The 12916-nt window shown below is 54.7% G+C and overlaps 2 protein-coding genes across 2 annotated transcripts; both read left to right on the top strand.

Annotated features, from left to right (window-relative positions):
• The first annotated feature begins 82 nt into the window (after positions 1-82).
• RPS5 (ribosomal protein S5) lies at positions 83-5356 on the top strand. The gene is made up of 6 exons (XM_026489447.3): positions 83-195; positions 975-1083; positions 3809-4018; positions 4157-4285; positions 5059-5157; positions 5239-5356. Exons 2-6 carry the CDS (start codon positions 976-978, stop codon positions 5305-5307), a joined length of 615 nt encoding a protein of 204 aa, XP_026345232.1. The 5' UTR covers positions 83-195; position 975; the 3' UTR covers positions 5308-5356.
• Positions 5357-5440: 84 nt separating this feature from the next.
• RNF225 (ring finger protein 225) lies at positions 5441-10087 on the top strand. The gene is made up of 2 exons (XM_057313908.1): positions 5441-6289; positions 6868-10087. Exon 2 carries the CDS (start codon positions 6879-6881, stop codon positions 7872-7874), a length of 996 nt encoding a protein of 331 aa, XP_057169891.1. The 5' UTR covers positions 5441-6289; positions 6868-6878; the 3' UTR covers positions 7875-10087.
• Positions 10088-12916: the final 2829 nt, after the last annotated feature.

Below are 12916 nucleotides of genomic sequence, written 5' to 3'. Positions count from 1 at the left end.
GGCACCTTTACATTCTTGTTCTGGATTGGTCCTGGAGTATACCGAGTCTTTTTTGTACACGCGTCGGCCCCGCTGACCCGGAAGTTTTCACCCCCGTTAAAAGCTTGGGCCCGCGGTTCGCGGTCTCTTCCTGTCTGTGCCAGGGCGGCGCGTGGTGCACGCTGATCGTTTGTGACGCCCCGGCTGCGCCCTCAGGTGAGGCCTCCGCCGGGTCGGGGGGCTCAGAAGAGTGATTCAGGATTTTCTGGGGAGCCATGAGCTACCCCCGAGGCCCGGGGCTTCCTTTGGGAGGGGGTTTCCTCTCCTTTTCCGGAAAATGTGCTGAGGAACGCGGAGGCGCAGGAAAGTTAGGCTTTCCTCGGTGTCCCGCTACCTCCGTATCTTTGCCCCGCAGCGGGGCTCGGGAATACTGGTTTGGCCCCTGCGGTCGTGAGTTCAGATAGGCGGTTTCCGTTACTGTTAGGTACATGCTGCATTCTCTCTGGCCTGTACACGGATTTCTCTTCAGTAGCAGACCCTAGTACGTCCTGGGTGTCGGACACGCACCGTGGCCTTTGCCTTGATTATGCGCAGAATTCGTGTAGTGATCCTTGATGGCAGGTTAGCGTTTCCATTTCATTCAGGAGGAAGCAGAGTCTAAAGCAGTTTGACTCTCCCAGCGTGGCAGAGCTCGTTAATGACGTGGTTGGGATTTGAGCTCAAGCGGATGCAGTGTCAGGGTATTTGGCATCTCCCTTCCAATTGTGGTCCGTGCAGCAGCCGTTGACCCGGGCCTGCGGCGAGCTCTTGGTCCCGGGGTCTTTGGTGAGAGAGAGTTGCTTCTTACATTATGGCCAAGTGGTTTTTGTGGGACCGGAAAAACAGACCCAGATGTTTATGGCCTTTCTTGCGTCCAAATAACTTCCCAGTTAACAGCGTGTGGGCCAGCCTCACAGTGGTGGGTGTGTCTGAGCTCTGATAGTTTGTGTTCCTAGGATGACCGAGTGGGAGACAGCTGCACCTGCAGTGGCGGAGACCCCTGACATCAAGCTCTTTGGGAAATGGAGCACCGATGATGTTCAGATCAATGACATTTCCTTGCAGGTGAGGGGGGTGTGGTGGTTGTGCTCTCCCCAGTTAGGGGTTTGGGGGCACACATGGAATCTTCCAGAAGGGGCAACTTGAAACGTGATACTATAGAAGTGAAGATATGACAGGTAAAGGATGGATCCCTGGACCACCACACCCACCATGTCTGTTTTTTCTTTGTGTTTTGTTAATCGGTGGCTACACAAGACCGTTCCTTTTTCAGGGGTAGCATCGCATTCCTCAGGTTTTGTGTCCATGTTTTGGTTCTGTTTTTCTTTGTGTTTTTTTGTTGTTGTTTGTTTTTGTTAAGATTTATTTATTTATTTGAGAGAAAGAGTGGGGGGAGGTGCGGAGGGAGGGAGTCTTCAAGCAGACTTCCTGCTGGGAGAGGAGCCTGATCCCACAATCCATGAGAGCGTGACCTGAGCCGACCCAACAGCAAGATGCTTAACCAACTGAGCCATCCAAGCACCCTAGTTTTGGGGTTTTGTTGTTGTTGTTTTGTCTCAGATCATTCATTTGCATGTGGAAATCCAGTTGCCCCGGCCCTATTTGATTTCTGTCTTTGGAGTTTTGTATATTTAGCAAATTTAGGCCATGAGCTGTCTAACTTAAATCTCTCTTACACATTATAGAAATGTATCTCAACACCACCATTTGTTGAAAGATTATTTCCCCTATCCAATGATCTTGGCATCCTTGTTGGAAATAAGTTGAGCATAGATATATGGGTTTATTTCTGGACACTGAATTCTTTTCCATTGGTCTGTAAATCTCTCCGTAAGTCAGTACCACACTGTTTATCTTTACCCTCATACTGTTACACTGGGCCTCATTAGGACTTTTGTGGGCTCTTCATTAAAAAGAAATTGTATTTTGTGACTGCATTAGTATAAGGACAAAGCTTGGTTTTGATTTATTTATCCTTTTTCATTTTAAAAGAAACTAAAACATTTTTTGTTGTTTCTAAACATACGGGATGTAGGCACTGTGCCTAGCGAGGATTCAGTCCTGTTTTTCACCCTGGATGTTTTGTAGAGCTATTTCCCTTTATGGCTTTGTTCATCGAGGTCCACAAACTTAAAGAACCAGATAATGAATATTTTAGTCTTTATAGGTCACATATGGTCTCTGTCACATATGTTTGTGTCTTTTTGGTGTGCAAGCTTTTTAAAAATGTAAAAACAGGGACGCCTGGGTAGCTCAGTCGGTTAAGTGTCTGTCTTCAGCTCAGGTCATGATCCCAGGATCCTGGGATCCAGTGCATCTGGCTCCTTGCTCAGTAGGGAGCCTGCTTCTCCTCCTTCCTGCCGTTCTCCCTGCTTGTGCTCGCTCTCTTTCTCTGACAAGTAAATAAAATCTTTTTAAAAAAATGTAAAAACAATTTTTCACTCTCCCTAGTGCTCTTTTATGGGCTGGGGAAGCAGAAGTCAATGTCGCACCAGAATTCTCGTCTTGAAAGATGTGCAAGGGTCTACTGTAGGGCTGGTCATTTTAACCGAACCCTGCCAAGACATTTGGTGTTTGTGGTTTTTCCTGCTCAGCGTAAAGTCCTGCATGGAGACCTATCTACTTGCCTATTTGTGCAGGTGTTTCTCTCCAGGTAGACACAGACTGTCATTCTAGTATCAGAATTCCATGTTCTTTCTCTGTTATTCTTTGTCTTTATAGAAATATGATGTGTCCCTCGTGGAAGTGATACAATGACATTTGGGTGTATTTCACAGTGGAATAGTTGACAGTAGTCCTCTTCGCATGTGTGTAGTTTCTCTGATGCCAACGCCCCCTAACATTTTCGTGTTTTCGAAACATTTTTTTGGGAAATGACGTATGTATATATAGGAAGGGTTGTTGGATAATTCTACTAAAACGGTGGTTCTCTGGAGTGATTTTCCCCCACCCCTTTTAGGTGACACTTGGCAACGTGTGGACATATTTTTGTTTGCTGAAACTGAGAGGGGTGCTGGTAGCTTACTGGAGGCTGCTAAACATTCTGCAGTGCACAGGACAGCCCCCACTACAAGAGTTAATTTGATTTAAAGTGTCCGTAGTGCAGAGTTTGAGGAATACTTAAAACTGAGATCATGGGGCGCCTGGGTGGCTTAGTTGGTTAAGTGTCTGCCTTCAGCTTAGGTCGTGATCCCAGGACGGAGTCCCATGTCAGACTCCCTGCTCTGCAGTGGGGAGTCTGTTTCTCCCTCTCCCCTGTTCATGCTTGCCCGCGTGTGCGCTCTCTCTCTCTCTCTAATTAATTAATAAATACATAAATACATACATACATACATACATCAACAACAAAACTAAGATCGTGAGTATTGATCTTCTTGGTTCTCCATCCGCCTCCCTCCCATTATAAAGGAAGTGTTTTTTGGGGTTTTTGTTTGTTTGTTTGTTTTTAAGATTTTATTTATTTGAGGGAGAGCAGGGGCAGAGGGAGAAGCAGACTCCTCACTGAGCAGGGAGCCCGATGCGGGGCTCCATCCCAGGACCCTGAGATCATGACCTGAGCAGAAGGCAGATGCGTAACTGACTGAGCCACCCAGGTGCCCAAGGAAGTGCTCTTTTTAGTGACGTGATAAAGTCACTTGTTAGGGTTTTACTTTTTTGTGGCAAGCAGGGCCCTCACAGTCAAGCCACCACAGGTAGGCGGGGGCTGCCTAGAGTGGGTGCTCAGTCCCTCGGGTTCCTGGCCATCCTGCTCCTGACCCTGGTCCTTCCATCCCCTCTCCTTGCTGCCCAGGATTACATTGCGGTGAAGGAGAAGTATGCCAAGTACCTGCCCCACAGTGCAGGGCGCTATGCGGCCAAGCGCTTCCGCAAGGCACAGTGCCCCATCGTGGAGCGTCTCACCAACTCCATGATGATGCATGGCCGAAACAATGGCAAGAAGCTCATGACCGTGCGCATTGTCAAGCATGCCTTCGAGATCATCCATCTGCTCACTGGTGAGGTAAGACTGTGAGACATAATGAGGCGGAGAGTGCCCTTAGTACACTCTAAAGCCAACAGCTGCCCCATGGCGTTTAGGGGTGAGGAAATGGGGGAGGGATGTGGACTGGATGTCAGGTTCATGGCTGCCTTCTCCTAGAACCCCCTGCAGGTCCTGGTGAATGCAATTATTAACAGCGGTCCCCGGGAGGACTCAACCCGCATTGGGCGAGCCGGAACAGTGAGGCGTCAGGCTGTTGACGTGTCCCCCCTGCGTCGTGTGAATCAGGTGGGCCCCGGGCTTCTGGCACACAGGGGTGGGCAGGAATAGTCACTGGGCCCTGGTGTGGTTCTGCTTGGGGCAGAAACTGCAAGTGGGAAGGTTTGTCCTGCCTCTGTGTTTTACCTGGAGTGTCCTTTACTCCAGGAAGCCTTCCCGCATTTCCAGCACTTTCAGGGCAGATACTAGTTCTGGCCCCTCTACTGAGCAACATTTGCCTCAGGCAGTTTCATTTGAGTGTATATTTTTACATACTGTATGTGAGTGCATTTTTATCCCTCAGACCATTTGACAACCTGTTGCAGAAATTCTAACCATTTCCCCCTTGACACTTTAGTGGGTGTCTCCAAGGACGAAGGGTATTCTGTCCCCACCTTCGCTCTCACGGAATTTAACAGAGAGAGAATTGTCTCATGTTCCATCAGTGCAGCTGTCCCTTTATAGCTGTCTGTTTTCAGTCAAGGGTCCAGGTCAAGAGCACACACTGCATTGCATTTCCCTCCAGTAGCAGGTCTCACATCTCCTGTAATCAGGGACCCAGCTTCAGCCTTCGTGTCTACACTTGTTTTTGTGGCCCTCTGTCTGATCCTGGATCTGGCAGCATTTCACCTGGGCAGCCTGGGGGCTCCACCTTTGTCTTGTCACAGTCTCAGTGGGCCAGCGGACGGCAGTATGGTAGCCAGCTTTTGTCGGGGGGGCCCAGGGTACTGGGGGATGGTGGCCCTATCTGGTTTGGGGGCATCCTCTGTCCCCAGGCTTAAGCTGATCTCTGTGCTCCCTAGGCCATCTGGCTGCTGTGCACAGGTGCCCGTGAGGCCGCCTTCCGGAACATCAAGACCATTGCTGAGTGCCTAGCAGATGAGCTCATCAATGCAGCCAAGGTGAGTGGGGACACTAGGGTGGGGGCCAGTTCAAGGGGAAGCTGCTCCAACATTCAGAACTAACCATTTATATCTTTGCAGGGCTCTTCCAATTCCTATGCTATCAAGAAGAAGGATGAGCTGGAACGTGTGGCCAAGTCCAACCGTTGATCACCTCGCTGTGGCTTCAATAAACCTGTCTGCCCTTGGGGAAGCCTCACCCACCTGTGCCATTGTCTGTCCTTGGGGGGCTCTGGGCGCTGGAGTGGGGATGGCCCCAGTGTCTTAAGGAGCTGCCCCATTTCTGACCTGTCTTGGTTTGTGGGGACCCAGGTTTACCAGGTAAATCGTCTGCTCAGAAAGCACCACTGACTCAGAACCGGGCCACCCCGGGGTGCAGGCCCGGCCACCTGGAGTGTTCCAGCGTGTTGGAAATGAGAGGGGTGGGGTTGTCCTGGTATAGACGTCACTCTAGGCTGGGGAAGGGCGTGGTTTTGTCCGTGAGATCTGGGTGGCAGCCCAACTCCTGGGCGGCATGTTAACCTGCAAGCAGCCCCAGGGAGAGGTATCCAAGGCTAGTGGCCTGGCCCACCATTTCCAGCCCCCTATCTGCTGGTTTGGCAGGGGCCAGCCCTGTCCAGTACACTGTGGGGTGTCCCTACCTTCCACCCCAGGACTCCAGAGGTTCTTTGCTCTGGCCAGGTTCTCCCAGGGGCTCCAGGCTGCCTCTGCATTTTGTGTATTCATGACTGTAGCCTAACCCTGGGTGCCCACAGAGCCACTGACACACCAGGTTCATCTGATTACACCAGTGGCTTGGAAGTAGAAGACTTGGGAGGGGGGTGTTGTTGCCCAACCACAGGGCCAGATTGTCACTGGCCTCTCCACCTGTGCCATCCATCACCTTCCTGCCGCCCCCGACATCCGGCCAAGGTCAGCCTGGGTGTTCATCCTGGAGGGACCTGTCTTGGGGGCGGGCCAGGCAGTTGGACAAGTCTGACCAGGTACCTTGGGAACCTGGGATCTGGAGGGAGTGGTAGCAAGGCAGCACCCTCCTGCAGGGAGGGGCACCTAGAATGCAGCTGCTGGTAGGCAGAGGACTGGGGTCAGAACTGGCAGGGACGTGCCAGCCAGAGGGAGGAGGCACCAACAGGTAGGAAGAGCCAAAAGGCTGGCTGGGGTCGGTCTGGTGGGGAACCTCTGGCACCTGTTCTGGGCTTCCGTTATTACTCTGTGCTGCTGGGCTCCAATCCTGAGGCTTGGGTGTCCTCTTTCTCATCTGTCCCTCCTGGAGTTTTGTATGGACCCCCTTCCCCCCAAAGTCTGGTTCTCTTAGAGGTCCCTATCTTTTGCTCCTCTCCATGTTGGATCCTCCCAATTGCTTGTCTGGGGTTCTGCCCAGTGAGAGGTCCTCACCTTTCCTCTGCCCCTTCCCGGCCCAAGTCTAGCTTAGGACCTACCATGCCCCTAGGTCTGTTCCTGTCCCCAGTCCTGTCCTCCCATCTATTCCCCCACCCCCTCCCTTCTCCAGTCCTGATGCTTCCTCGACTTCTACCTGGACACCCTTTTTCTCTGCTTCTACCCTGCGAGTCGCTTTCTGTTCCTATCCTCTGTGCTCTTTGGCTCTACACCCTCTTCTTTGGAAGCCCCCGCTCTGTGTTGGGCCATCCACTCCAGAGTCCAGCCCCAGACCCTCCTCCTGCTTCCCCGGCTGACGGCCCCTCCCTTCAGGTCCGGTCCGGATGCCCTGCCCTCGGCCGCCCTGGCTCCGCCGCCCGCCTCAGGGCTCAGGCCCCAGCTCCCAGGGCTCACTCTCCGCGCCCCGCTCCCCAGGCAGGGAGGAGGGCGAAGACGACGAGGAGGAGGAGGAGGAAGGGGATGGCAGCCCGGGCTCGGGTCCTATCCTGACCCCCGTGTCCCCCGTGGAGTGTCTCATTTGTGTGTCACCCTTCGACGGCGTATTCAAGCTGCCCAAGCGCCTGGACTGCGGCCACGTCTTCTGCCTCGAGTGCCTGGCTCGCCTGTCCCTGGCCACGGCGGGTGGCGGCGACGCGGTGGCCTGCCCCGTGTGCCGCGCACCCACGCGCCTGGCCCCGCGCCGAGGGCTGCCCGCGCTGCCCACGCAGCCCAGCCTGCTGCCCCGCGACGCGCGCGCGCCACTGCCACGCCAGGGCTCGGTGCGCTTCGACCGCCGCCGGGGCCTGCTCTACCTGCGGCCGCCCCCGCCCCCGCCCGGGCCGCGCAAGTGCCGCGCCGCGCGCCCGCCGCCGCCCCCGCCGCCGTTGCGCCTCGGCCGCCCGCTGTCTCGCCGCCTTTCCTGGACCAGCCCGGCCTGGGCCTTCAACGCGGCCGTGGCGATGGCGGTGCTGGTGGCCGCGGGCCTCGTCGTCTCGGGCGTCTACATCTTCTTCCTCATCCCCCACGCCGCCGCCTCCGGCCCCGTGCGGCCCCAGCTCGTGGCGCTCGCGCCGGCGCCGGGGTTCTCCTGGTTCCCGCCACGGCCCACACCGGGGACACCCTGGACCCCTGCCTGGACGCCGCGCCCCATGGGCCCTGACCTGGACACCGCCCTGCCAGGGGCTTCGGAGGACGTGCTGGAACCCGAGGGGGGCTCCGAGGACACGGCGGAGGCTGAGGGGATGCCGGACAGGCCTTCGGACCGAATGTGGAGGGCAGAGGCTGGCCCGGGCTGGGCCCCGCGGGGACGGGGTGGGAGGAGGATGTGGGGGCCACGGTAAACCCATCTGTGCTGCAGGTCCCGTCCCCAGGCCTGGGTACCTTCATGTCCTCCTGGTGGCGCCCTGCCAGGATCTCTTGCCGTGATCCTAGAAGAGGCCTTACCAAGGTGCAAGGAAAGCACCTGTTTCTCCGAGGGAGACCTAGTGGGACCATTCCAGGCATCATCACCACGGAGCAGGGACCCTCTCAAGGAGCAACCCCTGCCTTCATTCCCACAAGGACCCTCTGGGAGCCCCCATGACCCTAATTATTGTGGGCATCCAGCTGAGGCCGCCCTGACCCCCATCTTTGAAAAGGTCCTTCTGGGAGGCACTCCTAAACCTGGTCTCCATGAGAGTCCAGTTGGGAGTACCCTTGATCCTCATCCCTCATGGGAGTCCAGCTGGGGAACCCTCTGACCAACATCGTGCAGGTACCCTGCTAGGGGCACCATCAGCCCATGCGGAGGGTCCTACTGAGTGCACCCCCAGTCACCATCAGACCCCTGGGGGAGCATCCTCGGCTAGCAGCTAGGGCTGGAGGCTCTGATTTACTCATCCTGTGGGCTCACGGCAGGTGGCCGGAGGTCCCTATCTTTGGTGGCAAAGCTGCTACTGCTGTTAGTCTCTGGTCATCCCCCCCCCCTGCCTGGCCCATTGCAGTCCTCCCCACCCCCACCAAGGTTGTGGAGTTTATTTTCCACTCTGCTTGTAGGTTGGGTCTGGGTGGGATGCAGCTGTTTCCATGCTGGTCCTGGGTTGTCTCTCCACACACATGGCTGGGCTTGGGCTTGAAGGGTCAGGGGTGGCCTGGCCAGGGCTAAGGAGGGACACATAGGGCCTGAGCCTCAAAGATTAGCTCTCACTTGGTCCTGAGCACCAATTTGCAAATGGGAGCCTTGACTACTGCTACGGGTCGTGGCTTCTGGGATCCTCCTGATATGCTGTGGAGCAGCTGTGGTCACCAAGGCTCAAAGAGGCCAAGCTTGCCCTCTGGGTCGGTGCCACATGATTTTTGGGGTGGATGCTCCTGGATCTCCCTGGCCTGCTAGGAGACATCCTGGCCTCTCTCCCTGGGTGCTAGAACCCCAATCAACCCCATTTCCACTCATTAATTTCTTGGGGCCAGTTATTGCACCTCCCCCTCCAGAGCTCCATCAACCTTTTTTGGCATCCCTGCTGTTCCCCTAGGTGGGGCCTCACCCCTGGATAGCAGCCTATGGGGAGGGCAGCTCTTGGGTTCCTGTCCTCCTCCTCTCAGAAGCCTTCCTGGGTTAGTCATCACAGGGTGGATGGCTGCCACCCTCTACACAAACTGAATACGGGCCTTCTGTTTCCCTCCAGGCTCTGGAGCCCTCATCCTGTCCCAGTTCACCCAGGGTCGGGGTTCTGTGTTTTGTGGGTGGGAATCTGGCATTTTCCAGAGAGAAATATGACTTCTATGGGGCTGGAGGCTCTTGTTTGATTTGTTTACATATGTGTCCTCAGTGCCTGGCATACAGGGGTTGCCAAATACTTTTCTGGGGAGTGACAGCATTGCAGGTGACCAGGAGGCAGCCTGGGAACGCCTGTGGGCACTCTAGGCTCAACTAGCTCCTAGCCACCCGGATCTAGGCATGTCAGCGGAGCTCCTTTTGATGGGAGCTGCTGCTTCCAGTTAGGAAGCCAGAGGGGGGAACATCAGGACATACAAGGGAGTGTCTTTCCAGACCAGTTCTTGTCGCACACCCAGGTGCCAATGTCACCCACAGGGGCTGAGACCCGTGTGCTGGGTCACTGGGCAGCCGTAGCCCAGCCCACACAGGGAGGGGACTTGGTCAGGCAGGAGCAGGGTTGGTGGTCTGCATTAGTTTTCTCTGACTGCTGCAACAAATAACTGAGTCCCTTAGAACAACACACATTAATTCTCTTACAGTTCTGCAGGCCAGGAGTTTTGAAATCATTTTTACCTGGCTAAAGTCAAGTGTCCTCAGGGCTAGCTCCTCCGGAGGCTCCAGGAGAGAATTTCCTTAGCTTTTCATCTTCTAGAGCTGCATTCCTTGACTTCTTCCTCCATTTTCATATTTTGTTTTTATTTTTTAAGTAATCTCTACGCCCAATGTGGGGCTCAAACTCACAATCCCAGTTCAGGAGTCCCATGCTCTACTGACTGAGCCGAGCAGGCACCCTGTCTTCCTCTGTCTTCAAAGAAAGCAGCATAGCATCTTCAGAGCTCCGACTGTCCTTCCTCCCTCTTTCACTTATAAGGGTCCAGTGATCACATTGAGCCCGCCTGGATAATCCAGGATAATTTCCCCAGATAAACATCTCAATTTAATCACATCTGCAAAGTCCATTTTGCCATTTAAGGTAGAAGATTCACAGATTCTGGGGATTAGGATCTGGCTATCTTTGGGGGCCATTATTCAGCTTACCATAGAGTCTCAGATATTCATCTTCTCATCCCTTCCCTCCTCTGTCCCAGGCTGGGAGAGTGGGGAGGGGCAGAAGTTGGGCCCAGCCAGTGGAGTCAGAAAGGGGCCCTTAGCTGGTGGTGCACAGAAGGGGGAGAGAAAATGCTCTCTGCCGGAGGGTGTTCAAGAAAGGATACTTGGAAGAAGACCTGTATCTTTGAATCAGCTGGCATCAAGGCAGAGGGACCTGGGGCAGTAAGGGTGTGGCTGAGGGCAGTGGGCAGGGCTGACACCCCCCCCAACTACCGTCCCCCTAGGGGCTAGGGAAAGTACAGCTTCTCCACTCTCCCAACTGGGAGACTGAAGCTCAGTCTCTCCTCCCTTAAAATGAGGTTGATGACAGATCCCAGGGGTCCTGAACATTCTTGTCTGCTAACTACTACCTCAGTGCCTGCCCACCCACTGCCCACGAACAAAGGGGCTGCCCGAAACCACTTGGGGCCAGGATGATGGGGGCCTCCCCCCCACCCTGGCCTACCAGCCTCTGTGACCACCCAGAGCTATGCCCGCCCCGCCCTCTCTCTGCCCACTTCAGCCCTGCTACATAACCATCCCTCACCTGCCGCACCCTTGCACCTCCTCCTGGGTCCTGGTGCCTGTGAATACCCAGAGAGGAGGAGTCAACCTCAGTGGCTGGCATGGTGCCAGAGATGCCAGACTTCGGTTCTCTCTTCTGTAAAATGGGCAGAAATAAACACTTTACTTGCAGGGAAAATTAGTTAATCTACAAGTATTTATTGAGCACCTGCTGTATACCAAGGGTGCACGGGGACACCTCAGGAACAAGGAAGGCCCTCACATGGCAGATGACGTCCAGAAAGCTGAGCAGAGGAGCCATCATCTTGGCCACACTGCCTTCCCTGTCAAGCTCATGGAGTCCCCAGTTCCCCAAACCCTTTCCAGGTTCTCCCCCAGCTCTGCCCCTTTGCTGCCAAAGGGACACCATGTGCTCCATTCTACAGGGATCGGGCCAGCCTCTCCTCATGAGAGTCAAAGAGGCCCCTGCCAAGAGAGAACAAAGCCGAAGAAGCCACAATGCCTTTTCTGACTTAGATTCAGAAGTCACATTCTGTCATCTCCCCCATATGCTATTGGGTACCCTATTCATTATGGAAGGGAACTAAGTGAGTTTGTGAATACAAGACAATGAGACCCATGGAGGTCATTTTGGAGGCTGGCCCTCTACCTAAAGTGGAGTCACCAGCATGGTCCTTCTGTCTTCTTCTTTTTTAAAAGATTTTATTTATTTATTTGACAGAGAGAGAGAGATAGCCAGCGAGAGAGGGAACACAGGCAGGGGGAATGGGAGAGGAAGAAGCAGGCTCCAGTGGAGGAGCCCGACACGGGGTTCGATCCCAGGACTCTAGGATCAGGCCCTGAGCCGAAGGCAGACGCTTAACGACCGAGCCACTCAGGCACCCCCGTCCTCTGTCTTCTTTAGCCAAGCAGGCCTGTGCCATTCCCCTGGACCTGCTCTCCCATGACAGAGTCCCAGGCCTTTGGTTCAGGCTGAATCCCCAGGGTGATGACCGTGTCACCCTTTCTGTGAGTGTGGGTGAGGCAAGGGAGAAGCCAGTGCCAGCCACAGTAGCACCAAGTAGGGAGTTGTGTCAGAACCAAGGAGAGAAAGGGAAGAGTGACTGATTTCATTCTTACTTGTCTCCAGGCCCCCAAGTCTTCAGGGAGGGAGGAAACATGGAGCTGTGGGTGTTGGTGGGGGTAGGGGTATCGGGGGTGGTGGTTGACTCTTTTCCAGGCCCCTTGCCCTCTGATGTTGGAGGACTGGGAGTGAAGCATTGTAATGGTTCAGACCTGGAGCCATCTGTATTGTTTTCACATCACCGCTGGGGGAGGGCACGCAGGGTGGCGCAGGTGCTAGGGACCGGCTAGCCTGTTGCTGAAGGTGTCTGAGATCAGAGATCTGTGCAGGAAACTGGATATGCTGCCCTTACTCTGCGCTGTCTGGAGCCAGCTGGCACAGATTCAGGGGCCTAGTGAGGCGCCAAGGCAGCTTAATTGTTTCGTAGTGGAAGCCTGACTCATCCCAGGGTCTACCCTGTCCCACAGCCTCGGAGAGCCACTGCAGTCAGCCCTGCCCACTGTACCACTGTGCAGGAAATATCCCACCCATAAGAGTGTCTTTGTGTACCTGGAGCCTCGATCCACCCCAGGTCATCTGTGCCGATAGTGTGATTTATGGTGGGGGCTTTAGGCCTTGCTGCATCAGTGTGGTCTGTGGGGGAGCCGGAGACTGAGGAACTAAGGTCAGTTACATGGGCGCCGCACGCCTTCATTACTGTCTCCCAACGAAAACCCTGGACACCAAGGCTTAGGTGAGCGCACCTGGTGGGGACACTCCAGACGTGTTGTCATATATATTGTTGCCGGGAGAAGTGAGTGCTGCCATGTGAGTCTGCTGAGAGAGGACACTCGGAAGCTTGCGCCTGATCTTTCCTAGTCCCTGTTCTATATGCCTCTTTCCTTTGCCAGATTTTAAATCATATCTTTACACTATAATAACTGCAAATAAGGGGTACCTGGGTGGCTCAGTGGGTTAAGCAGCTGCTTTCAGCTCAGGTCATGATCCTGGGGTCCTGGGATGGAGTCCTG

The sequence above is a fragment of the Ursus arctos genome, unplaced genomic scaffold (assembly GCF_023065955.2).
Source record: "Ursus arctos isolate Adak ecotype North America unplaced genomic scaffold, UrsArc2.0 scaffold_19, whole genome shotgun sequence".
Taxonomy (NCBI): domain Eukaryota; kingdom Metazoa; phylum Chordata; class Mammalia; order Carnivora; family Ursidae; genus Ursus; species Ursus arctos.
The sequence above is the reverse complement of the archived record's forward strand: the minus strand, read 5'-3'. Positions and strand labels throughout refer to the sequence as shown.